Source organism: Cydia amplana, chromosome 6, assembly GCF_948474715.1.
Source record: "Cydia amplana chromosome 6, ilCydAmpl1.1, whole genome shotgun sequence".
In the NCBI taxonomy this organism is placed as follows: Eukaryota; Metazoa; Arthropoda; class Insecta; order Lepidoptera; family Tortricidae; genus Cydia; species Cydia amplana.
Window position 1 is genome coordinate 12651060 of NC_086074.1, and position 23915 is coordinate 12674974.

General features: G+C 38.9%; 2 protein-coding genes across 2 annotated transcripts in view; one reads left to right on the top strand and one right to left on the bottom strand.

Moving 5' to 3' along the window:
- The window catches only part of LOC134649152 (transmembrane protein 17-like), a 269508-nt gene that overhangs the window by 145120 nt on the left and 100473 nt on the right, over nucleotides 1-23915 (top strand). The gene's annotated exons all lie outside the window — the stretch shown is intronic.
- On the bottom strand, nucleotides 9572-10784 carry LOC134649085 (uncharacterized). The gene has a single exon (XM_063503801.1). The coding sequence runs from the start codon at nucleotides 10739-10741 to the stop codon at nucleotides 9572-9574; it is 1170 nt and encodes a 389-aa protein (XP_063359871.1). The 5' UTR covers nucleotides 10742-10784.

Below are 23915 nucleotides of genomic sequence, written 5' to 3' on the forward strand. Positions count from 1 at the left end.
TTTCCATGAAAATCTTAAAAAATCTGTGTCTTTTTAAAGCACTGCTTCCGCATTTTCGTTATTTCATCAACTGGCTACATTGCCGTCCACTGTCATAATTTGAAAATGACAGCTGTCAAACGGTGCGATGCAGCTTACACACTAGGGAAATTGGTGCGGAGTGCACCAGTATTATTATTACCTGTCAGTTGGTGCGACGCGCATGCCCACCGGACCGCTATTAATAATAATTATGTCCGATGGAAGCTTACACACTATCGATAAATGCGCCGCACCGCACCAAGGTCTCGGTCCGGTGCGATAGTCTGTTACTAGCTTTACTGTACCTATATAGAAATGTTGCTATGATTTTATTACATAATTAACGATTTCACTCAATTATTCCTAGAATATTTTTAAATTGTACTAATTGACTTAAACTTGACTTAGGTACATAATTCACGAACATATGCAATACAATTTCATGATGTATTAAATATATCACTTTGGTATGTTATTAAAGAGAATTACCCAATATCTGAAAACATATAGGTAGTTTGGCCCAGGACTGTCTCTTTTCAAGCATATACAGAGGGAATTGTAATGTCGTTGACTTACGCTAGTACTAGCGCCCATAAGAAAGGGTGAGTATTATTTTCCTGGTTTTCACTGACTGACCAGTTGTATAGACCAGTTGTAGTTTGCCAGACGATAGATACTCAAATAGTAAAATCAAATATTGAACAGGCAGGCGTCATCGTAAGTGCAGATTGCACGCTACTTACTACACAATTTACATACAATTGTAGATGGGGTGCGATGTAATCTGTCCGTGATGTCCCTTACACACTGATACCTACAGCACGATACGACCAAGTTATAATGAGGGCTTAGTCTTTAATAAAAAAAGGAATTGAATTGAATTGAATTAATCTAGGACTAAATTAAACATAATAATTGTATGGACCCGAACAAACTAAATAGCCGAATGGTTGAATACACACTAAGTTCATTTGTTTTATAAACAGCTGTACGGTTACCATCAGTTTGTCACTGACACATAAACGCCGTCGAGAACGTAATTTACTTTCTATACATGTCGCACGCACTTGCATATTAGTGCAAACGGGATGTATAGAAAGTAAATTACGTTCTCGACGGCGTTTATGTCAGTGACAAACTGAAGGTAACCGTACTGACGTTAGTAGAACCCGTCCAAAGTTTCAAACAAAGTCAACAAACAGAATGTACTGTGCAGATAAGCAAGTAAATATTAATAAAATTTGTGTTTATTAAGATACACAAATAGATGCAGTACCTATCTGTTCGGAGTTTAATCACACCTTGTATGTAGTTTGAAACTGGAGTAGGTAAATGGGTCATTAACCGCTGTCAGCGCGGGTTATTGACCGCGAAGGTCGTTTCGCTATAGAACATCACCAGCTTACGTAAGCAGCATTTGGATAAGTAGAAATCAGACGTTATCGGGCCAAAGCTGTGCTATGCTATTCTCATAAGCGCCGTGCATCATGTTCCGGGTTCGACGCACGAGCAAGGACGCTTGAATACAATCGCTATGAATGACGTCTAAGCTGATTTATTTACACCTCGGTTGCCATTAGATATAAGACTCTAAGCCAAAAGTATTAAGTCTCGATTTACAGTGCATTGGCGTAATAGATCTATAGGTATTTTGCATCGGTGTTCGAATGATTTTACTACCTAGCGTGTAATTAAGCTATCGGTCATTGGCTTCTATTATATAAGCATTACCTACATCGCGGTGTTTACAACATTAGTTCGAGGAAAATGAACTTGACTCCTACATAATGCGCATATCTAGGTATTTTGCTACGATATAAAGTCATTAACGATCGATGTAATTAAAAATAGGCATCCATTTAGGTTACGTTTGAAATAGTCAATAACATTATGTTCGAGATAACCACGTGGTAAAAACGAGTATAATCACGTTTTTGTCGTGATGTAAACAAAAAGCTCATAAGTAGCATAATTTCAAAGTCAAGCGTTTAAATTCTCATAAGAACCTGATCATTTAAATAATAGAATACTCGTATAAATACTTGCAAATAATATTGTAAGAAGTTAACAATAACTATCTATACATAGGAACATATGTCATCTCCATAATCTACAATTTTCTGGATGCAACGGGCATTAGTAATGAACTCTAAAGGGCCGTCACAATACATAGATAGGTATAGTATGGCTCTTCTGAGGTGAACTTTTCGCTTCGAACCATAATCTTTCAAACAAAGGCCATTGTCTCTATTATCGCAAACCCGCCAGCTCGAGCGTTAGCACGTGCCAGTACAACATTCATATTGAATAATTTTTAAGAAAAAAAAACCGACTTCTATGCGGCCCGGTGAAAGATTATTGTAGATGGTGCGCTATGTAGAAAAGGAGGTAAAACCACCCACTTTTCTAGTAGCATTTCGTTTCTGTAAGGCTCGCAGTTCTAACCTAACCTAACCCACTTTTGTTCGGTTCTGTGAGGATAGCAGTTCAAACCTAACCTAACCCACTTAACGGCGCATGCGGTGCGATGTACGGGGGTTTGAGCGGGAGGGGTTTGGCCTCATCATACTTTATACCTACATTTTATGGTATTAATCATAGTAGTTTGTTTAGTCAGGCCTCCGTCACTCGCTCACGGCCACGCGCTATATGCCTACCGCTCGGCGTATCGTCGACGATACAACCGACAGAGGGCCGGCGAACGCCCGCCTGAGCGCTCGCACCGCACTGCGCCGCACGTTTCCCGCGCTTACGCTTCGAAATGCCGAAAACACGTAATTATTGTAAACCACCACCACCAAACCAGGTAATTTTTAAATAATTTTGACAACGTTATAATGAATCGGCCTGGTAGCACCGTATTACAACTTTTAAAAACCGTTGATTTTCCGTAGCTTTGCTCTTGTTTTCCGTATGAGTATTTATTAAAATTATTTACGCGATTTAGGATATTTTCAACTATTAAATTTAATAACAGAGAATCCCGAGAAGGGAAAAATATTATAAATCATTATATAAAACTAAAACATATTTGACTGACTAATAAAAATATGGTTGATTCGCAACATTCGTTTTATTACAATAATCATCGTATTAGGTACAATAGGTACGTACAACCCTAGCGCATTCTTACGATGACGCGTTGGCACGTGACTCACACGGCGGGCAACACAGTCTCGACTCTTTGTGCGCGTATATATGGTACATTTCTTCTCGTCCTGAGCAGCAGGTATTATTATTAAGGTTTTGTAGGCTATTATAGCGTAGGTATTTTCGCTTTTGTATGGGAATGATGCATCTGTTACGTAGTAACTATTTATTAATCTGTGGTTTAGTTTAGGTATCATAGTGGTTTTCCGGGTCAAGGTCCAGGTCTGTGTCCGAGTCCGGGTCCGGGTCCGAACCGGATCCGGGTACGAGTCCGGATCTGGATCCGAGTCCGGGTCCCAGTCCAAGTCAAAGTCGAAATTCGAAATCACCAAACATGTACTATGCGTCGTTGAAGAGTTCTGTTCTGATCATCATCAGCAGTTCCAGTTCATCAAATGCGACAGTTTTTAATGTTAATGCTTTATTTTATGATGAAAATACAGAAAATTATATACGTGTGCCTTTAAGATTTGAGGAGTTCCCTCGATTTCTCATGGATCCCATGTTCAGAACTTGAGCTTGACATAAATATGGCTTAAAAACCTAACTTGCTTAACAAACATAACGAAAAGGAAAAATCGCCAAACGCGAGCTATGCGTCGTTAAAGAGTTTCGTTCTGGTCATCATCAGCAGTTACACTTCCTCAAATGTTACTTTTTAAATGTATATGCTTGATTTGTTGATTAAAACACAACAATCACTATATGTATGCCTTTAAGATTTGAGGAGTTCCCTCGATTCCTCATGGATCCCATCATCAGAACTGGGTTTTGACAAAAACGGGACCAATCTGTATGCATATACATACAATCAAAAAAAGAATTTTCAAAATCGGTCCAGTAATGACGGAGATATGGAGTAACAAACATAAAAAAAAAATAAAAAAAAAACATACAACCGAATTGATAACCTCCTTCTTTGAGATTTGGAAGTCGGTTAAAAACAACCGGTATCGTCATAGTATTAAGGTTCAAATTTAATGTCACTGATATTCTAGATATTACGTTTTGGTAATGTGGGTAGGACCATAGACCGCCCCGAAGCGATACGGCACTCATATTATTTTGATACTTAGTGTGGTGTTAAAAATGAAACGTGGTTACATATTTATTATATTGTTTTATTTAAATTATTAGCTTGCGGTGGTAAATGTAATAATTTACAAAGGTGCAGCTGCAAGCATTGTTATTTTTTCTTATCTTTAAAATAACGATACCTACTGTGAAATTAGCACCTCTGATGTGATGCCGACGCATAGTGACAATAAAAACACTGATAAGGATTTGCGACCTGACCACTATTGTTTTGCATAGGTAAATACAATAGGTTTACGAGAAGAGCGGTGTGCAAGATCCGTGTGCATGAGTAGTGGGGCACATTATTTTATCATTTACCGACCCTACATCAGGCTTAAGTCGGTTTCTAATATCCTAACCGTGTGCTTCGTGTTATTTATATAAGTACTCTGCCCGATATTGTTAAAAACTTGACGATCTGCTTACGTGACCCTGGATTTTGATTGCAAGAAATTTATTATATCTGATTTTTTATGACACGATTTTATCTAGTACTTAGTAAGTAGGTAACTGTTTATATACCTACACGGAAAAATGTTGATTATACCTATGTTAAACTTATTAATCTTAAATTTACATTGTTACCTTAGATTTTGTTATATAACAAATATACAACGCTTTATCATAAAATATCCGGGTGACCGAGCTTCGCTCGGAAAACATATAAAAACTCGAAAATGCGCGTTTTCCCAGAGATAAGACCTAGCTAGATCGATTTTTCGCCCCCGAAAACCCCCATATAGCAAATTTCATCGAAATCGTTAGAGCCGTTTCCGAGATCCCCGAAATATATATATATATATATATATATGTCGGAGCGAGACACCAGAAAGACGTATTGCAGCATTACAGTTCATAGTTAGACGCCTGTAAAAGTCGATTAGCAATGTTTGGCTATGTATTATTTGCTTGTAACGAAATAATGAAGCTGCGTAGTGAGTAACGCCGCCATCTATTGGTGTATTGTTGAACGAAAATGACAGGTAGAAGGCTTTGGAACGTCAAGAGGCGTATCTTGAGTGAACGTAGGCACGAGCAGGCATTTTTGTCGTTATGTTGGTAGACTGGTCAGGCAGGTTTACCAACTTGATTTGGAGGCGGGAGCGGTTGGCTCCGCCGCGGGAACTGGCTTCTTTCTTCTTGATCGGACTGCGCTAGAGATCGGACGTTAGCCAAGCTCGTGCCTAATTCGCTACGTTCCTGAAGGCTTACACCTGAAGGATTATTCTGAAAGCTTATAGATTCTCACGTTGTTTAACCGTTTAGCTAAGTGTTTTATTCCAAGTGTTATTTTGATTTCTTATGTGCCATTAGAAGCTTACTTTTGTAAAATAAAGAAACTATGTGTTGTTTTGAAAAGATGTGTCCCGCCGAGTTTGTTGCCGGGTTAAATCTTCTCGGGTCAGAGGTGTAGGGTTGGAACCGGTTTAGTTTGACTGAAATAAAGATTTGAACGATTTCATGTGATCTTTTTATTTTGAATTTAACCAGTCAACATTCTAATAGCAATTAGTTCTTTTCATCATTTAGTACTGAAATATAGTAGGCACTAGTATGGTTAATGAGTCCGAATGTTTATTTCATGCGTTTGTAGCATACCTACTATTTTGGCTGTGAAGTAATACATCTAGGTACTACCCCCACGCGCCCACCGCCATCGGGACCATCCGTCGCCGACATCAGCAAGTGGGATCGATGCGGAGTTTCATGTATTGCTTACACAGCCACCTGGGAGCGTGGTGTATTTCTGGTGACCTACATTCCATAATCTGAACACGTGGTAAGGTAAGCTCACGTGTCTAACCTTGATTGAATGGCGAGTGTAATTCATTGTTATTTGGTGAGAATTATTGTGAAATTGTGAATTATGATTGAGGCAGTCGAGCATAGCGGTCGTTACGTGACGTCATGTCTGGGATCGTTATGTTTCTTTGTAATTAATTTTTGTAATCCATTTAAATCGAAGCGATCTTGAGTTATTTTGATTTGAAATCCATACTGTTAATTAAAACCAAGTATTAGCTATCACGACGTGATATTATTCATCGCTCACTTGTGAATCTACCCTCAATAATTGATTTTTCATGAAAATACAATTAATTTTTAAAATCCATTTAAATCTAAGTGATCTTAAGTTATTTTGGTATGAAATCCATATTGTTAATTAAAATCAAATATTGGCTGTCGCGACGTGATATTATTTCATCGCTCACTTGTGCATCTACCCTCAAAAAATATTTTTGTTTTCATGAAAATACAATGCACCTTTAGAAATTGATCCTGCTGATTTGCCAATGCATAGGATTATGTAATCTTTACCCTGTAACCTTTAGTAATTAATAAAATTGCGACAAATTATTGCTCGTAATGCCGTGATAGATCACAAATCGTGCATACTATGGAAACATGAGCTACGCATATGAAAATTAATGTTACAGTGTCCTGCAGCCAGAGCCGAGCGAACTTTGCAGACACCATTACGCCCGTGACACAGAAGCAGCTGTGCAGTATCTTCTGTGCTGGAGATTTGGAAATAAAAGGACAGGTTTCGTTCTAATTGTTTATTAGTGGATTTTATTTTGAGTGTAATGGCGAAGCATAACAGTCGAACGTAACTAATAAGCTGTCACTTTTCGTATTGGCCCATTTTACCGTGTTACTTATTTTTGGAACACGTGTTTTTTTTGTTCATAGAATGAAAGAAAACGCACTCATTGAAGTTTAAATTTTATTCTGAGATTTTTGAAGCCCCGTATACATTGAAAACATGTTTTTTTGTGTCTGCCACCTTGCATTTCATAAACCTTTTGAGTTTAGCCTGCATACATGATGAACCTGATACCGTGCAAATGATGATTTCAGTAACAGCCAGCTATGTTGAACCACATCGTGTCTCTCGCAATCTGCCACAGCAACGGCAACGGCAAGCGGAAAGGATCAGCCTCCGTGCTTGGGTTGGACCTCACCACCACCACCTTTGACTTGGTCGCGTGCATTAGCCAAACTAAAGGCCTGGGTTTTTGCAAATAAAACCCTTAGCATGCCCACTGATGACACACACACCGAATGTCATTTCACCAAACTGTACACAGTAGAAATACCTCCTAGAGACAAATGGACTAACAACCAAATGTACGTTGAAGAGGGAAGCCACATCTGGTACACGGATGGTTCAAAGAAAGGAAATGATGTAGGATGTGGGATCTATGGTGAGAGACCTAAGCTCAGAGCTAGCGTCAGCATGGGCACAAAGGCCTCAATCTTCCAGGCAGAAGTCTTCGCCATCAACAAATGTGCGGAGATTAACCTGGACAGAAACCTAAGACACCAACATATCTACATCAACTCAGACAGCCAGGCTGCTCTGCTGGCACTAGAATCCCTTGAGTCAAACTCAAAACTAGTCCAGAACTGTAAAACAAACCTAAATGCACTGGCTAACTCCAACAAAGTCACACTTAGATGGGTACCAGGGCACTCCGACATTAACGGAAACGAAGAAGCAGACGAACTTGCAAGAAAGGGCGCAGACACACCCCTGGTCGGCCCAGAACCGTTCTGTGGAATCACAAAACGGGATGCATATTCTCTGCTCAGCGACTTAGAAAAAAAGAGAGCAATCGATTGGTGGAAGTTCGCTAAAGGACAAGTACACTCGAAAGCTCTAATCAAAGGGTTCAACAGCAAAATCGCTAAGGAGCTGCTGGGGCTCAAAAGGCACAAAACTTGCGCGGTGACTAGAATACTGACTGGACACTGTAAGTTGAACAAGCACATGTTTCAAATTGGCAAGAAACAAGATGCGACATGCAGGTTCTGCCAGGAGTCAGAGGAGACTGCAATGCACATTCTCTGTTCCTGTGGACCACTAATGTCAAAAAGAAGTACCTACTTAGGGCGGCATGTATTGCAACCCTATGAGGTACAGAACGTTACGGCCCAAAGCATCTGTAATTTTCTGGATGCAACGGGCATTAGTAATGAACTTTAAAGGGCCGTCACAATAGATCAATACTTGGTCGACGTGACACTCAAAGGCCCGATACCACCCCAATAATAATAAATGGTCGCGTGCATCATACTTTATTAAGCTGGTGAGCAGTTCCCATTTCGTTGGGATTATTTTGAGATGTCTTACATCTGTTTAGAACTCTTGAGCGAGTTTCTGTTGTAAAAGCTAAAGTAAAAAGCGATTTTCAGTTATTTTGATGAGTAAAGTTCAGTTTCAGTCGATCAGTTGATGCTGATAGTGTCAGTAATTCTGAGTTACATGATTGTAACGCCTGTGTTTATTTTCTTTTCGGGATTCACTCTTAACATTTTTTTTGTGCTTTCGATGGACTGAAAGCTTGTACTTTCGTAGGACTGAAATTACGCCCGATGAACTGGGCACTACTGTCATGCTTTCGATGGACTGAAGGCACGCCCGATGGATTGGGCAATACTGTTTTGCTTTCGATGGACTGAAAGTATGCCCGATGTACTGGGTATTGTTTAGTGACCGCATCAGAAGTGCCGGAGCATGTAAGAGGTGCACGTGGTCTGCTTTTTATGTGCAGAATGCTCTTTGCGAGGAGTAGCACTTACGCGGCTGAGATGGTTACTTCTGACGAGGGTCTGGTATCTGCCGAAGGACTGGCAATGCACCGAAGGACTGGTGTTGTTTTGTTAAAAATGAATTCCCGTTTATGTACTGTGCTCATATGAGTAAAATTGGAACTATCAATTCAGAATGTTATTTATTTTAGGATGTCTTACAAAAATTTAGATCACATATGACCAATTTTTTTTTAATGCCAGATAATTTCCCCGTAAATTGATATTGACGAGTTTAGATAAGATAAGATAAGATAAGATAATATTTATTCAATAAAACTTATGCTACTTTGATTTTTACAATGGTAATTATGCAATATATACTTAAGTAATAGGACATTCATACATATTATTTTCTAATACACTTTAATAAAGTTAGAACTAAAATACCAACTATAATTTTATTTTCAATTGCTAAATATAATTTAATAAACATACCTAAACTAAGTAAACATTTACTTGTATCTTAGGTATGCAAATTTTGTAGGTCAATGAGTAAGTGGGGAAATGCTTAAGTTAACAAAAAAATATTATTTATAATAACAATAAATTAAGTGACTATGTTCTACTTTCTACTATTAAAAATGTTAAGTCATGACATAACTATACAATTTGTACAAATAAGTCTATCCTAATTTTAAATTCAATGTAGCTCATCAAGTAAGACGTTGTTTGCGTTATCTACCTTTGTTGATAAGTGCAGCAAATGGCGTTTAATCGCGGCGCTCTAGTCGCCTTCATAGTCTATGGAATTTAAATATCTGATTTGCGCAAATTTCATCGCTGGACACTGCTCGTCTCCGGTTTTATGATTGCACGGCTTCTTAAAGCGTTGACATGTAGCGCATTTGGGAGGATCGCCTTGTTTTGTGCACTCTTTTATACTGTGTCCTGATGACCCACAATGTCCACACGTAGGTGCTGTATCTCTGCAATATTTAGCCGAATGGCCGTATAAATGGCAAAAATAACACCTGGTCAAGAGAGTAAAGTCTCGTACTGGGCAAGATGTCCAATTAATAAAAACGCGTTGTTGTTGTATAAGCATTCGTCGTATTTCGGCTGTGCATTCTAGAATGTAGTTGCAGGTGGATAAGTCCTTTTTTCCTGATTTATGACTAAGTTTCACTGAGCTCATAAATATGTCCCTGGAGAGACTCGGTTGAAGGTCCACAACGTTTTGTTCGAAAATACAATCGAATACCTCTTTTTCGGTCATATTTGTCGGGACTCCTAGTATGATTATCTTCGGTCTCCTTTTGGTCGTGTCTTCCACTTTAAGTCCCGATTGCTGAAGCTGCTGAGATGCTTTAAGCTTTTCGAGGTCATCCTTTCTATCAGTGCTGTTTATGATACCACCATTCTTTGTCTTCCTCATACCGCGAACGTGAAGTTTTAGGGCCTCTGGCTTGATTAAGTTTTGGATCAGGTGTTTGGTATCCTCACTAGATTTTTCTTTATCTGCAGGGTAAATTGCGATGCTGCTAGTATTGGTGGGCACCACAGCTGAACTTTTCCCGGTCCTGACCATGTCGGCAAAGGATTGTTTTGCTTCGGTTGTTGTTTTAGCTTCCAGGTGCTGCTTGATTTCATGAAGTTGGGTGCTAATGTTTTTTTGCTGGGACAGGGTATTCACTTGAGCTTGGCAAAGTAAGAAATTCTGTTTGACCGCTTGATACTGAACAGCCATTTGAGAGATTCCGCCCAAAACGCTTTTACTAAGCGTGTTTATTCTAATTTTTTGGTCTGAATTTAACTTGCCCTCATTTGAAATGGTGCAAATTTCATTAAGGCGCCTTTCAATTTCGGATATCCAATTCTGGATTTCGGTAGTTGATACAATTTCGGGTCCTTCGGCTGGTGCTACGGCTACCGGGGTTCCTTGGGCAGTTTCCATAGCCGGTCTTCTTTCTGGAGGAGGGCTTCGCAGAGTTCGTGAACTTCTATTAAATGCGTCTCTACCAGTCATCGCAACGTTGTGAAATTGTATCCATTACACAGTTTGTATAACTCCGCGTATATTCACAGTTTATAAGAAAAGTGCTGACACTGATTTGACACCGTTAAAATTTTATTGTTATGAATAAATAAATAAGTGCGCAATGGACACGACCACCAACGACGGCAGTCGGACAATGGTTGGTTTGACGACAATAGTAGTGATACTAGTGATACTGTCGAGCAATGAATTAGAGCTGTTGTGATTTGTGTTTTTGATGTTTGGGATTGTTTTGTTTTCACATAAATTTGAGAGTATCCGCCAGATGGAGGCGATGATTATAGGAGTGTATCCGTTAGATAGCGGCGATGATTTCTGATGATTATTTTTATTTAGTTGTTGCTCGATGGACTATTTTCGACTAGAGAATTGAGGATTGTTAAAGTAATTTTGAACAATTATTTTTTCTGGTTTGATTGATAACAAAGTTTGATTTTAATAGTAATTTGAGTGAGATCCAAATTGTTGGTCAGGAATGACCGAGCGATGAGATACTGTGCTGTATGTTTTGTTTCAGTATCAAATGCATACACCCACACACGAGGACGTGTGTAACGCAGGACGGCCGTGTCGGAGCGAGACACCAGAAAGACGTATTGCAGCATTACAGTTCATAGTTAGACGCCTGTAAAAGTCGATTAGCAATGTTTGGCTATGTATTATTTGCTTGTAACGAAATAATGAAGCTGCGTAGTGAGTAACGCCGCCATCTATTGGTGTATTGTTGAACGAAAATGACAGGTAGAAGGCTTTGGAACGTCAAGAGGCGTATCTTGAGTGAACGTAGGCACGAGCAGGCATTTTTGTCGTTATGTTGGTAGACTGGTCAGGCAGGTTTACCAACTTGATTTGGAGGCGGGAGCGGTTGGCTCCGCCGCGGGAACTGGCTTCTTTCTTCTTGATCGGACTGCGCTAGAGATCGGACGTTAGCCAAGCTCGTGCCTAATTCGCTACGTTCCTGAAGGCTTACACCTGAAGGATTATTCTGAAAGCTTATAGATTCTCACGTTGTTTAACCGTTTAGCTAAGTGTTTTATTCCAAGTGTTATTTTGATTTCTTATGTGCCATTAGAAGCTTACTTTTGTAAAATAAAGAAACTATGTGTTGTTTTGAAAAGATGTGTCCCGCCGAGTTTGTTGCCGGGTTAAATCTTCTCGGGTCAGAGGTGTAGGGTTGGAACCGGTTTAGTTTGACTGAAATAAAGATTTGAACGATTTCATGTGATCTTTTTATTTTGAATTTAACCAGTCAACATTCTAATAGCAATTAGTTCTTTTCATCATTTAGTACTGAAATATAGTAGGCACTAGTATAGTTAATGAGTCCGAATGTTTATTTCATGCGTTTGTAGCATACCTACTATTTTGGCTGTGAAGTAATACATCTAGGTACTACCCCCACGCGCCCACCGCCATCGGGACCATCCGTCGCCGACATATATATATAAATAAACACTAATTGCTCGTATAAAGGTATTAGATTAGATACCCACGTTTCATTTTTAACACCACACTAAGTATCAAAATAATATGAGTGCCGTATCGCTTCGGGGCGGTCTATCGTCCTACACTACCAAAACGGAATATCTAGAATATCAGTGACATTAAATTTGAACCTTAATACTATGACGATACCGGTTGTTTTTCAATATGAATGTTGTACTGGCACGTGCTAACGCTCGAGCTGGCGGGTTTGCGATAATAGAGACAATGGCCTTTGTTTGAAAGATTATGGTTCGAAGCGAAAAGTTCACCTCAGAAGAGCCATATATACTATAAGTACTTGGTCGATGCGAAACTCAAAGGCCCATAACACCCCAATAATAATAACATATGTCATAATATACCTACTTTTAAAAAAGTGAACAAGCTCGCCAATGGCCGAGGCCGGAATCGATCCGACGTCTTCAGCTTCCGCGGCTAAAGCCATTAACCCCTTATTAATCTGGTTTGTTCCCAAATCGAATAACGAAAAACTATGCATACAATTACAGCATAACCAGATATTTGTAAAATAAAATAATACATTTTAATAACTAATTTTCACACAACCTATGACTTTTAAAAAAGAAATTCCCCCTACCAACAAAACGCAGTCATAAACGTTAATCTCACCATAAACCCACTGCATACTTCCTATATAAGTTACAACCGCAATGAAATAGTCGGTTTCAGTCCTTTGGAACTATGATGTCTATATGTATGATGTGTGTCTGAAACATCAACTCTAAAAAAGAAAGGATTTCCGTGCCTGCAAAACGCGTCTCCGAGTAGGTAGGTACCTGAGAGACGTCTTGTAAAGCTGGCCTCATTCCACGTTTTTTTCTGTGTCGCACACATTACAGAACCTACAGAGAGATGTTCTTGCTAAAAAGTTTGAAAGCCCTATTATTTGGAGCACCTTTCAGATATTTCAGCTCAGCGTAGAAGTTTTGGTCAGTCATATCCAATTATCCATATCATACTTAAGACGAGGGTCGTTTATTATGGCTCCTCTACACGATGGGTCAACGCCGGCCACTCCAGGGACGCATTTATGCGTTAGAGGGAGCAAGTGATATTGATATCTCATTCTACCGCATGGCTGCGTCCCTTGGAGTGGCTGGCGTTGGCCCATCGTATAGAGGAGCCATTAGAGATACCACGAATATTCAGACTCCATTGGGTGTTCGGCCCAAAGATTTTTTTTTCAACATTCGGTATTCTGTAAAATCGAATAATAGAAAATTGTGACACTTACAGGAAAATATATATATTATATATTATATGAAAATATATATATATTTTTCAGTCCGTCCTAATCCTATACCAAAATATTTCTTATGAAAATAAGTAAATTACTGACCATTTTATGTAGAAAGCGACGAAGCATGCGAACTGTCACCGTTTCTGCTTGGGTTGAAACGCTTTTTTGACTTATAAACCGAAATAAATGTCTTTTACCTACTTACGAAGAAAAAGTGACCAAGGGCCTCCAGTGCCCAGGGCTAGAATCAATCCAGCGTCATCTGCTATCGCGGCAGGTGGTAGAGGGTAGGCTTCTTTATAGGGTGCGTAGGCAACGTGCCAATTATCACTCTTCCCCACTAGTGCAACAGTGACAGTTGCGTTTCGTTCGCTACGGACTCTACGGAGCGTTAACGATTGCACTTTGGCTACGCACCCAGGTCGCTTTTTTCAGCGTATTCTCTTGAATACGTAGAAATGAAAGGTGAATAATTTTTGGTATCGTTTTCTGACGCTTCTGACGCTAAATATAATAAAATTGATTCTCGTGAAATTTTGTGAGCAGGTTCGATAATTAAATGGATTATTTTTGTAAATCGAGTAGATTCACATTTTGGATTTCCAAAATGGCGGAGCTATGGTTGTGTAGCCCTCACGCAGCTACCAGTTTATAAATAGGAAATAACCTATTATAGATCAGCTGTTAAATTATATGTAGGTACCTAATGAGAGGTGGTTTTTCGTTTCTATCAGCTTCTCATACCTATACTTGTTTTCCTAGCATAAGTAGCATACCTACCTCTAAGGCAAAAAATTATGTGTTTTTTACCCATATTGATTATTAGGACATGATAAATATTTGACCGACAAATAAATAGTGTCTTTTCATTTTCAGGTCAGCGCAGATTTTGTGGAATCGGCAAATCCATATTTAATTAACTGGTTAATTAAAGTTAATAATCCTTATTTTGACAGCCTCGCTGCCATGAAACTGAAACGAGATTACCGATATCGACCGGTAAGTATTCCTAATCCGTACTCGGCGTCGACTCGCAGCGCCAGGCTAGACGTGTGCGCCGATTAAAAAATGATCGGCGGCGGCGTTTGCCAAAAAATCGGCGGCGGCGGCGTGTTTTCGGCGTGAAATCGGCGTGACCTTGACTTTCAGGTTTCGTAAGTAAAATCATTAATTTGTTGTTTTCCTTGACAATTAGATCAATCTAGGTTGCTGGTCAGTGAACTACGTATAGTTTTGAACAGCCTGTGAGTGAAATAGGATTTGTAAATGTTTATTATACATACTTCAATATAGGATAGGCATGATAACTTGATTTCCCTAGTAACTGACTGGCATTAAGGGGTTACCTGGTCCCAATGACCTTCAATCCTATCTGTAACTCTCTATTTTCTCATGACTTCCATGGCTTGTCGTATTAAAAATGACGAACTTTAACAAAACAGAACTCCAAATATCCTAGAAATTTGCTAGATATTTATTTATTTATTACTATTCGGAGATCCAACAGCTGTTAACATGTTAATAGGTTTTATAAATGTGATACAAAAAGCCAATTACAGGTTCTCACCAGTAAATACAGATTAAGAAAAACAATTGGTGGTTAGCACTATTGCACTATACACATTCATTTCAACGCCAAAGGCAGAGAAGTTAATTTTGAATTCGTATTACCAAAGAAGATTCAAAAGAAACAAAGAAAAAACACAGCACAATGAAATTTCAAATTCCAATAAGCCATGCTCATTTAAAGAACTCGTCTATCAGGATACGCCGCACAGTTAGGATGTTGCTGTTGAAAATATAGTGGACTGCTATGGTTTCTTTTTAACGGTTATCTTGTCGTACAAGCACCAGTGTGCTGCTTGCTTGAAGCTTGAAGAGGTCGGCTTCTTCATAGCGTTCGACCATCTCACACATGCTCCAAGTCGAGCACGTTTGCCATTCATTCGGCCTAAATTCTTGTGTGTCTCTACATCGTGCGTTGGAAACCGCATAATATGTCCGAAGAATCTAAGGGCTCACATATGGCAGATTGTGAAGAGCTGAGTCGCGATATTGAGATCTGAGCTCTCTGAGAATGGAGGGGTTTCTACTTTCTAGCTTTCCAAGGTATTAAGTCTTCGTTAACACCACATCTTAAAAGCGCCTATACCTTTGCCACTTTGCGCTTTTTGAGGCTTCACGTTTCGGCACCATACTGTAATATTGAAAACACGGCAGCTCGTACCAAGCGCACTTTAGTTGCACGTCGAATATCTCTGTTCTTCCAGATTTTGTCGAGGTTGGCCATATAGCACTCTTAGCCATGCCAGCTCTGCGGCGTTTCTCGGCGGTGCAACCACTGGCACTGGTTATCAATCCAAGATATACGAACTAGCTCGCTTATTCGTAATCGCCGAGTGCGTCGTGCGTCGGTAAATGGGAGTGCGTTTGCCCTGTCTACTACCATTACTTTGGTCTTGAAATGGTTGATCTTAAGACAACCTAGAACTTTCGTTTTCAATTTTCTTCAGAAGAGCCGCCATTTCGATGTATTTCTTGTTGTTACACCACCTTGACGTCCTATGGTAAATGAACCCTGTGATTTCGTTGCCTAGTAAATTGTAAAGCCTACTTCGTATATCGCTCCCTCATCTTTCTTGACGCTGAATATTGAGGATTACTCAATTACATTAATCGGTGTGTCAAAATTGATGTATATTTGACCACTGTAACATATATAATTCCAAATAATCCATATTATAATCCAAATAACAACTTGCAATAGCTAATTAACAACACTCAAGGTCACGCCGATTTCACGCCGATCATTTATCGGCGGCGGCGACGTGGCAAAAAAGCCCGGCGGCGGCGGCTCGCCGGCGCGGCGCACACGTCTACGCCAGGCGCGGGCGCAGCGCTCGCGGGTTCAACGGCCGCGCTCACTGTACCATTAGGTCATGAGTATTTTGACAACGTAGCGCGAAAAATTATCTAATCGGCACGCGGACGAGGACACGGGGCCAACGACCCAGCGGACCGCTGCGCCTGCGCTGCGGCGAAAGTGAAACGTAAAGGCACCCTCCCGCCCAAAGCGATCGCAAGCGAGTAACTCTTGACCTACTGTTTTTAACTGACCGCCTCTAAAGCTGTCGCTAATAGATTTTCATGAGATAAGCTGAGGTCATCCGGAAGTGTAGCATTAGGAGTGAGCTACTCACAAACAAGTGCATTAGAAAATAATACTTAAGGTAGGACTAACTGTTGGATTTTTCCATATTAGATACGTTGAATAATATAACTATATAAATGACAGTTTTCGTAGGAATATTTTCTTGTATCTAATAAGTAATATTGGTATATTTATTTATTCATAATAAACAGGACTCTATGTGTCGGTGCTTACTAATTCATAAGAAAATACTATTTAATAATAGCCGTTGGAATTTCTAGAGGTATGAAACCGTGAAATGCTTTTGGAGTATAGAAATGTGTAGGTAGGTACCTTGTCACGTTTTTGACCCGCATCAACATGCGATGTGTCAGATGTGTGTGTCAGATCAACGCTCGACTGCTCCTGTTCGACTTGCTCACGCTCTTTTGAACATTTCTGCACAACTTATTCCGTAACTAATTATGCAATTTTCGGAATGATTATAAAGTTCATTAAAACGTTCGCTTACCTAACTGTTTAGAAGACAATCCTTAACGCGACGTTGAGGCGGTTGAGGTCGTTGACACTTACCTTCGGTTCAAGCCAACAAATTTTGCAATAGCAACTTGTCTCTTGCTGCAGTCGGTACTGGATACGGAAGTCTACCTTTAAATGGCAGTGGGTGTTCCGCCGACTCGGCTGACCTATATGACCGAAACCATTACTTACCATAGTTTATTAGGAGAGTTGTTAGATGTCTCAACACTTCTGAGACTAGTTACACCTCTTTCATTGTTCAAAAACCTAAGTCACGATTTTCTGATAATTGCAGGTCCTCCTTTAAATGCTGGTTGTTAATTAATTCCATTTTTCTTCAGTTTATGATATCTAAAAACGATCGAAACACCCGCAAAGCATGTACAGAGGCCCATTTTCTTATGTAGTAGGTATGTTTTAGGGTTCCGTACCAAAAAGGTACGTACCACTTTCGGTTAAACAAGTTCTGCTATGCGTCAGTCCATGCCTGCTACGCGAGCTAAATGTCAGTCATACCCAACGCCAAAAATACCGAAAAATTATTATTCGCATGTACATATATGGGTGTAATATAAATATTGTTTTATTTATAGGGCGTATATTATAAGTTTATTTATAGATAGTTTGTATTGTTATTTTTAAGCTTATTTAATGTTCTTTATTTATTTAATTGTGTGTGTCAATACTTGGAAAGAATATATACAAGAATTGCTCGTTTAAAGGTAAAAAAAAATATAAATATGAATATGGATGTATATTGTATGCATTGAAACCAAAAGGAACAGAGGACGAGTACTTTTAGGTGAATTAGGGTTTGGCGACAAAATGACGACTTAGTAAACACTATAGGCACATTAGGCACCTGCTGAAGTAATGGTAATATTTACGTAGATTGTCAAAGTTTCGAAAAGGCCTAAATGCATGTCATCAATACCTATTCAAATAGACGAGGCAGAAGCCAAGCTCGAAGCTAGAAGAAGAAGAGAAAGACCACAAGCAAGCTATACACAACAACTAAAAGCAAAGGCAAATGTCGTGTCTTACAGGGCCCTAAAGAACCTGGCCGAGGACCGCGAAAACTGGCGCATACTTCACCGACAAGAGCCACGCTCTTAAATTATGATGAATACCTATCCATACTACAGTATAAAAGCACCTATGTAAATCTTACAAAAAACAAAGAGTTTTAATGTTGGTATCTTATTAGATTCAATCCGATTACCTACGTGATGAAATTGAGGCAGTAGGCACATTAATACTAGAGAGCAAAGATCAAACAAATGAAGTGATGTGATCTTAATAATCTAAATAATTATGTACTTACCTACACAAAGTCAGTCATCAGTCATTTGCATTTATTATGCAGCCAATGCACTTTACTAAATCGCCGTTGTCAATCATTACCACGAAATAAATATAATACTTGTGTTGTGTTGTTAGAATAGTATTACAATGACTGGACGTAATTCAAGTTCATGAGTTCATCTACCCTTAGGTACCTGGTCGCTTAATGGCGAAGAATCACCTTTATGAGGTCAACAACATTTTAAATAGCACAACAAGGTCGAAATAATCTCACAAAAAAATCTCGTGATTTCGTGAGCATCTTGATTTATCATTTTTATATCTACCTATAAAAAAAGGGTTAACGGCCTCCTAGCCCAGTAGGTACGTAGTGACCATGGCTATGAAGCCCGAAGTGCTAGTTCGAATAATTAGTCCGCAGTTTTCTATGTTTTAAGTATCTATGTACATATATCGCCTAGTACAAGCTTTGCTAGGTTTGGAGCTAGGTCGATCTATGTGTAACTGCTCCATAAAAGTTAGTAAGGGTCCAAAATGTCGAAACGCGCGTTGAAACTTGAACTTACCTTCTCTCTCAATGTGCGTCTGTTAGTCGTTAAATGCCCCATGAGTCCCATCGCACTGGGTCTCAAGATAGTACCTAGTTAAACAAGATAACAACTTATGACTACGTATAAATAAATTTTTCTCAAACATGCAATGAAATGTCGTCGCTCCGGGCGTTATATCAGGCTTCGAAGTATCACGTTTAGGGCGGAGCAACTCCAGAGAACTGTAAAGGAGTTTCATACGAAATTGAAGGCCTAGGCCGGGAAGTAATTTTGTTTTAATTCTAATGTAAACATGGGGTCTGTGTCCATGAACAGGCTAAACAGCCGAATTATATTTTATTTTTAGTGAATGTATGGTTATCGGACCAAAATATCCGTGTTAACGCCTGTTATACACGAACGTACTGATATTAAGAATACTTACGAATCTGTATGATTCAATGTGTTAATGAATAAATTTAAAATCTTGTCTATACGTAAGTCACCAGAGACCATAGACAATATTTAAAATCCTCTGCATTTATTTTATTTATTGAAATTAAGATTCTTATTATCAGGTTGTGTATAATGGCCCTAATAGGGTCTATTCGAACACTACACACGCGAAATACGGACGACTTACGTAAAAAAAAAGTCATTATGGCAGGATTGGAAGGAAAATTAAAAAACTTTTGTCGTGTAGCTATTTGTGGTTGATATTTATAATTTGTTTTTTTGAGTGGTGAATTTTTTTATTTCATTGCATATGTTTGAGAAAAGCACTATACATGCCTAGCCGTGAAAAGGTCTTGCCGACTTCGTATCACTATCCGGCCTCCCTACGGTCGGCCGTCTATACCTACTCACCCGGCAAGCCCTTCTTTCCCGGCGTCTGCAGTAATGTACTATTAAATTATAATTAGATTTAAATTATTGATTAATTTTATTTAAAATCTAATTGAGTATTTATTATGTACATAATTGCATGAATTATTGTAAATTAAGTATAATCGTAATGTGTAAGTTTTAGTTTATATCTTGTATATAGTTAATTTAGCTAGTGTAGTGTAGGTACTTAGTTAAAAACAATGTTTGTACGCCAGTCATCGCAAAATAAGTATCGTTTTGTGTAAAACCCCGTCTCTTCGCCTGGGATACCTATCATCGCCTATTTTCATAAAAGTGGAAATTCCCGCCTAGTTTTTAGGGCATGCTCCACAGAAAACTACTAAATAGAAAGTTTATTTTATGCATAGCAATATTCTTGCATCAGTTGTAGTTAACTTAACGCCGTTGTTTCGTTGGAGGGACAGCACGTGTTTTTTTTGCCTTGGCGGAACTTCGTTATAAATAGTGCTAAAGGGTAGGTAGTGTATAAGGGTAAGTTTTTCCTTGGATCATAATCTACAACTAATGCTCTTTCTTATGGTATTATTATTTTGTACCTAAGTTGTGTGTAGACGTCGTAATTAATTAAAATGTAATTAAGATGATATTCCGGACATGCCCCTAGGGTTGCCAATCCAAGTGTGTAATATATTCATAATTTCTTAGTCATTCAACCCTCGACGCAAAAAGAGGGGTCTTACAAGCTTGAATGCTATGTGTGTGTTTATCTGTGGCACCGGGGCTGGTGAATTGGTTTGAGTTGTTTTTATTATTATTATTAGCTTAAAATAACATATTATATACCTAAGATATAGAATCAAATGTGTAGAATGTGTATGGCGCTCTTGTTTTCTTTTAATTTTTAATTTAAAACAAGTATTTTTCTTTACACTTAAACCATTACCCTATCTTTTTCTGCTGTCGAGTAAGTTAACGTGATTTTTGGACAACCCTATAGAAAATACAGTAAGATCATTACCTGTCTTCGCCTACCATGTTTTTTTATGTAAAATATGACTATTGTGGAATAGTTAAGGTTCATAATCGAAAAATACGTTAAAATTACTTAGATATCTGTAGGAAACTTTACATTTTGTCTATAAGTAATTGACGCTCCGGCAGTATGTAGGCGAAAACAGGTCATTTTGCCTATACTTCGCCTACTACCTATGGAGTCCAATTGTAGCCATTCTAAAGCGAAATTTAGACCTTAAGTTATCTTAGACGATAGGCCTATATAGATTAATTCGTTTTTTGACCTTACCTAGCTAAAATACGCGTAGGTATACATCTGTGAGAAATTTTCAAAAAAGTGCCAAAACCCAGGCGAACTTAGGCGGTTTTACGGAATTAAAAATTTAAATCCTATGTATATTATAAACATCCGTTTAGGGTTCAAGCTAGTTTGTTTGTTAAATAATTACGCTTAGGTATATGAAATGAACAATGTTTTACAATTATAATTAATATCCGTGACTGTGCATGGTACTTAGGTTACCCCGTTTTAAATATTTATACCTAATGTTTACCATTTTGTTTGATCTACTATAATAATATACTACCTTATCCAATCCGCCGAATCGCAAAAGCGGCTGGTCTGCAGTGGTTTCGCCCACAAGGTGACCGGCAGAGGCCGGCCGCTCACCTCCCTTATGTAACCTAAACAACGCCATAGCGCAATGCCCACTTAGACTTAATTAACGCAGCACGTTAATCCCCGCAGACATGTATCCAGATAGATATCACACGGTAAACTCGAACAAGTATACATGGCAAAGCACCCTACACGAAACAGTAACAAAATCATTGCTGGACTTCGTTTTTAGGGTGCCGTAGTCAACTAGGAACCCTTGTAGTACCTACAACAAGAAAACGGGTAAAATTTCCGTATGTATGCGGCCGGCCTTAGACACTTATTCGTAAGTACCTACCGACTAGTCATATAGTCATGTCAACATGTTAATAAAAAACAAAACAAAATCACCCTGAGAAAAATGGTACTTATTAGCTTGTTTTACGTAGCAATAAATTAGGTAAGCTGTAGGTAAGTAACTCATATTACTAATCCATATCTTTTCATCGAACGATCGCGGATCGAGTACAAATCTATTGAACGTACTTTGTTGATCAGTTATCTATTCTGATGTGTCTGCGTCCTAGACAGGTCTTTGATCTTAGTGCGAATGCGCCGTATAAGCTTATTGAAGATAAATATTTGTTTTGCATGCACTCGGGCTTAGGGGCATTGCATCTCAATGCGAACCTATTTACGACACTTGCCCAGACAGTTGCCAAAACACGTGACTAAGGTTCCGTAGCCAATGTGGTAAAAACGGAAACCCTCACAACCGTTTGTATGTCAGTATTGTCAGTTCGTTTCGTATGACACAGTTAGTGTAGTATGAATATTCTCGTTTTTACATGAAAATTATAAAATTCCTTTAGATTTATTTGGTAGGTATTCCATTTTGATGCAAATAAAAAAGGGGTCCCGTTGTTTCCCATAAAGTTTTAAGTCATAATGTATTGTTTGTCATATTATCATTAGTCATAAAACTGAAACCGTTTACATTTCAGGTTAGGTTAGGTTTGTTTTATGGCAATCCTGAAAAGTGACGCGTTTCTGAATTAAATGAATTATGACTAACGAAAATTCGGGCAAACAATACATTATGGCTTAAAACTATTTGGGAAACAATAGAGACCCAAAAAAAAAACAATCAAACCATTCGTTAGGTCTTTAAAAAAATCGAGGCAGGTCTGGCAGATAATGGTTTTCTAACCAAGTCTTTAGATGGTCAATATTTGCAGCACCTAAATAATATACCTACTAAACATTTACTTCGGAGAGCTAAAAGTAAGAAAAAATACATATATTGATCGGATAATTTGACGCGCAATATTTCTTTGACTGCGCATAGGTATTTATAAGTGGAGAACTAAAGTAATGAGTTAACTTTCAAAGGCGAATGAACTACTTTGTATTTGTTTTACAAAGAGAAAAATAACAATTCCTATCATTCAAGAGGGAAGTTAGGTTTTGATACAACAGATAATACCCACACGGAAATTTTTAATTCAAGTTATTCCAGTTATCTCAAGATAAGTGTAATTTTCCTTGTGTTTTTAATAAAACACAATGAAACATCTAATGAGGACATGAATGCACAATCAGGCAATACCCAAGTGTATAGGGGAGCCTGCGGGCTGCCATTGTGTACACACCTCCAGTTTTCTTTTATTGCTGGCAGTCTGAGAATTGTATTCGTAGACATAACATAGATATTCTCAAAGTTCAACTATGAGCTCCAAATGTGTTTATTTATATAGGTAAGTACCTTCACCCCGCAGTTTTCTGCGCTCAGGCCGAGTGGATCTCTCTAAAAGCTGGCCCCTCCAGCAGGGCCGTCTTAAACTATGCTGGGGCCCCTGGGCACATAAGAATTTGGGGCCCATTTGGAAAGTATAGCTAATTAAACTATCATTTTCCTACTATGATCTTCTATTTATTATGGGTAATCAAATATACCGTTACTGTCTGTCCTTGGGGGCCCCCTGAGGATGGGGGCCCTGGGCACGGGCCCCGTGTGCCCTCATGGTGAAGACGGTACTGCCCTCCAGCCGTACTTTGGGCCACCAGAAGGTCATCGACCTATAGGGCGCCCCACGTAGGCCCTTTTACCCGCCCTATCTGCAGGCATCCTCTTGAGATGTCCAAACCAGCAGTCTTGTTAACTTGATCATGATCACCCACATGTTTGGTTAAAACACCGAATTTCCCAGCTTCTGGTTTTTCCGGATTTTCTAGCCACCATTTTCTCAATGTAGGTAGGCTCCTCTTACAGATTTTTTTCCTTTCAGGGACAAAAAGCTTGTTTTATCTTCGATAAAAACTGGTAAGCCATGTCATTGATCTCTAGTTATAGACTTAGT

Bases quoted from the DNA above. Each gene is read 5' to 3' on its own strand.
- LOC134649085 (XM_063503801.1), bottom strand. From the start codon at position 10,741: ATGGAAACTGCCCAAGGAACCCCGGTAGCCGTAGCACCAGCCGAAGGA.